At 32.4% G+C, this 4,179-nt stretch overlaps 1 protein-coding gene across 1 annotated transcript; it reads right to left on the reverse strand.

Moving 5' to 3' along the window:
• Positions 1–376: 376 nt before the first annotated feature.
• Positions 377–3,878, reverse strand: LOC112454136 (aldose 1-epimerase-like). The gene is made up of 7 exons (XM_025015369.1): positions 3,781–3,878; positions 3,386–3,516; positions 3,017–3,210; positions 2,761–2,934; positions 2,009–2,250; positions 1,728–1,893; positions 377–580 (listed from the first exon to the last, which is right to left on the reverse strand). The coding sequence occupies exons 1-7, from the start codon at positions 3,876–3,878 to the stop codon at positions 377–379; spliced, it is 1,209 nt and encodes a 402-aa protein (XP_024871137.1).
• Positions 3,879–4,179: the final 301 nt, after the last annotated feature.

Below are 4,179 nucleotides of genomic sequence, written 5' to 3' on the forward strand. Positions count from 1 at the left end.
CACAAATTCTCTTCTCTTCAGCAACAATTTTGCATTGATCAAACAAAAAAAGTGACAAATATGGGTCTTATCGGCTTCCATTTTCAAATCAGCTGAAATTGTAGTTATTTTAGCAATTATAAAATACTTGTCATTCTACCATTCTTATGCAGATTGATTAATATTGACATAAAAATAAAAAGAAACTGAGACATTTCATAACTCATAATTCCATCTAAAGATGAGCAATATAAACTTTTTCATACCAACATTTTTTATTTCGTTTAAGGATTTTATTTGAAGTATAAAAATTGATTTTCAAAGCAAATTCTCTTCGTATATTGCAAGATAAAAATTAAACATTAAAAGAAATAAATTAAAGTAACAAAAAAATATTTTAATCTTCGGAAAGCACTCCAAACTTGTATGTCATGTCATGCATATAAATTTTCCCAGGATACAGCATGCAGGATGGAAAGTGTCCGACGTTAACAGTATTGGAATAATTTCGGGGCGATAAAGCAAATCCGCCATGACGTCGATAAGAAACGCCTCCTTTGCCGTAAACTTCCGTTTTTTTTCCTTTCGCGATTTCCTTCGACTATTCAAAACGTAATATTTTCAATAATTGTTGAGAAATATATTCAAGCTTTTTGTATCAAAAAACATTTAAAAAAAATTGCTAATAATAAAGGGGTTATCGATTTCTGTTTAAAAAAACAACCAAATTTACCGAAATTTCTATAACTCAAGAACTGATTAACCAAATATTAAAGAATTATATATGAAATAGGGGTAGAAAGAACTGAAGAATATAATAGAATTAATAAACAATGCGAAAAAAATTGTGCAAATTAGAAATTTGCACTTGGCTTCCTCATAGAAGAAGTGATGTCTTAAGATGTTAATACGGCCCTCTGATTGGCTGATGACGCCTTAAGACTATACTTAAGACGATCTTGGATATAAGACCCGACTATGAATACCGGCCTTAAAGAATTATATATGAAATAAAAATAGAAAAGACTGAAGAATATAATAAAATTAAAAATAGACCAATATCTTAAAATTACGGAAGTTAGAGCATTAACGGACAACAGAGCAAAAATTCAAAATTTTTTTAAAAAAGAACCCCTTAATTAATAGCAATTTTTATTAATTCTATTATATTCTTCAGTTTTTTCTACCCCTATTTCATATATAATTCGTTATGATTTAGTTGATTAGTTCTGGAGTTATAGAAATTTCGCACATACACACACACATGCACACATACACATACACACACACATACATACATAGACATCTTTTAAAATTGCAATTTTTCGACGTTTTAGAACATTCTGAACACATTCAAAAAAACATAAAAAAATTTTTTTTTAACGAAAACAGCTTCCTCTATAAAGAAGCAAAATTTTGATAAAAATTCAAGACACTAAAAAGTTTTTCTTTAAAGCAGATGCAGTAAAATTAGAAATCAATTGTATTAACTGTTAATATATTAACCGTCGACAATCGATATCTTTAAATCAACTGAGAATATTAATTTTTAAATTGTAATACCAAAACCTATTATAGCTCGGCTCATAGGCTCTATTACTTTTCTTTGATTTTTAATCTATTAAATCCTTATTAAAATTTTAATTTAATTTTATTAATTTATGTGTTTTATTTAACTTCAAATCTGATCTCATTCTTAAAATTATATCACTTTTTGTTTTAAAAATAAAATTCAATCGCAATCATACCGATTTCAAGGAATTAATATGCACATTTTCACAGCCTCCCCATTCGTGATCTTCCAGATCAGGAAGATAAACGCGTTGATGCGGCAGCATATTTCCCGTATAGACTTGCAATCCAGGATGATTCGAGTAAACTTCCAAAAATCGTCCGGAAGCAGGATGTAAAATTCTTTTCATATAATTCGTGAAACAGATCGATATAAGAAGAAAAACATCTTGCATTATAGAGCGCGTTATAAAATATCGAAAATTAAATTCAACGTCGGAAAATGCTGGAAGATTACCGAGCGTGGAAACGGTAACACCAGCAGCTGGGACTGTTGACGCACAAATTGTGATTGTAACCGCCACCCGGTACATCGAATAATCGACGTTGGTTCAACTGTACCGGTAAACGCAGTTCGTACAACGTACCATCCACCGGACATGCAATGCTGGTCGGTAAGTTATTCTTGACGTCCATGAAAATCCAGCTGTCGGCATTGACCGTGAGAACGTGTTTCTTTAACTCCTTCGAGCCTGTACCCTAACAAATTATCTGAGTGTTGTCTTAGGGAAACTTAACCCGGTATTCATAGTCGGTTAATTCTTATTTCAAATCCGTCTTAATAAGATATTAATACGGCTCAGTTATTGGTTCATGACATCTAGCTTAGGATTATAAGACGGTCTAAAAATATAAGAATCAATTGTAAATACCGGCCTTATAGCAAATAACTTAAATCAAAAAATAAATTTCATTTTTCAAATCTAGACGTCTGACCTTCCTCCCCTTACTTCTCTAAACTCTTTGCAATTTCTCGAAAAATGCCTGAGTTTTATAAGTTCATAAATTTTTAATTCCAAAAGTTATTAGTATATAAATTGATGCAGTACTTAACGTTCATTTTGTTTTTATTTAAAAAATTTTCACATTTAAAAGACAAAAAGATAATTCGTATATATTGTTTATACGTTAGGATTTTTTTCCAGATCTTATGCCCGAGATAAATGTTGCCATTTCCGAGGAAATCAATGCTTTATATTTATGTCTTACATGTCCGGCGAGATTGAATAAACAGTAATTAGTAATGTTGACAGGAGTGGAGCTTGTGCTGGTGGCACGGATGTTAATGTGAAGTTGGTTATCGTCCGTCCAAGTGTACTTAATTTGCGTTAACACATCACCGGGATATCCCTGGCTGTGGCTTCGGCTCAAATGCGACATCACCTCGTCGAAGAACACAATATAAAACAAACAATAATTTTAACAATTTTGCGTCTCACTTTCACGGGAATAAGTTGCATCATACCACTCGATTGTTCACTATCTGCGACTGCCAATTAGCATTGTCAAACGCAACTGTACCGCCATTGAAACAATCCTTTGCAGCCCCGTCGTTAATCGACAAAGGATAAATTACGTTGTCGAGATGCATCGAACCGCCGGAAACGCAATTGGCAACGCGACCGATGATGCTTCCCATGTATCTGTTCTTCAAATATCCTAATTACGTTAGCAGCAATAATAAATAACCACTTATAAAGGTACTTTAATATTACATAATTTCCAATATGTAATTATAACAAAAAGGGGAAAGAGAAATATCGTACAAAAATGCGTCTAATTTAATTAATTTGCTTTTGAAAAACTATATCCTGTTATCAAGCAACAACCTTACCATCCATATCATCGAATCCTAGAACAACGTCGGTCAGTTTACCATCACGATTGGGAACTTTGATTGACTGAATACTAGCACCCCATGATATCAGACGCACAATCGCTTTATGTTTATTCGTCAAAGTGTACCTGTCCACATCAGAGATATATAATATATATATGTCGTTCACAGTCAGTATAACATATTAATTCAATAGAGAGGCGGTTTTCTAATATATAAAGCACTTAGTTTTGGCTCATTTTTATAATATAATTAATACATATAACATTAATAATTCTCTATTCAAATTTAACGGAGAGGTTTCGTCATCTTACACAGCTTCTACAAAATGTCTAATTTTGCCTCAGTAATAATTATCAGATATTCCAAGTAAAACGACAATCTTGCAATACCTTCTGACGATCTCGCGTGATTTCTCCGATATAATACCAAGTGGCCTTGGCACAAATCCAAAGCCGTCCTCTTCAATCAAAGTATCCCCGAAAGACATGATTCACTTCGCTCAAGCGAATATTGAAACTTCAAGAATTATTCATTCTTTCCTCCCACTCTTTAAATTATATTTTACTCACGCCACACATCCTGACTTATTAATCAAGGAAAAGAAGAATCTAATTGGTACGATTACGCTGAAATTTGATTTTGAAGGAAACGTCTAGCCACTCTAGCCTCAAATTTGAAACATTGAAGTCAGCAGCTTCAAACGCAAACTTCCGTTTTGTTAGTGCAAAACTCTTTCTCTAATTTTCCATCTTAACATTCTTATGCGAAATATTTACGAATAAATTAAT

This window comes from Temnothorax curvispinosus, unplaced genomic scaffold (assembly GCF_003070985.1).
Source record: "Temnothorax curvispinosus isolate PA1 unplaced genomic scaffold, ASM307098v1 QBEX01004802.1, whole genome shotgun sequence".
In the NCBI taxonomy this organism is placed as follows: Eukaryota; Metazoa; Arthropoda; class Insecta; order Hymenoptera; family Formicidae; genus Temnothorax; species Temnothorax curvispinosus.

Coding starts and splice junctions, on each gene's coding strand:
- LOC112454136 (XM_025015369.1), bottom strand. CDS start 3,878: ATGTCTTTCGGGGATACTTTGATTGAAGAGGACGGCTTTGGATTTGTG. Junction 2,935..3,016: donor AGATAGTGAACAATCGAGTG/GTATGATGCAAC, acceptor TTCTTCGACGAG/GTGATGTCGCATTTGAGCCG. Junction 2,251..2,760: donor TATTCAATCTCGCCGGACAT/GTAAGACATAAA, acceptor ATAATTTGTTAG/GGTACAGGCTCGAAGGAGTT.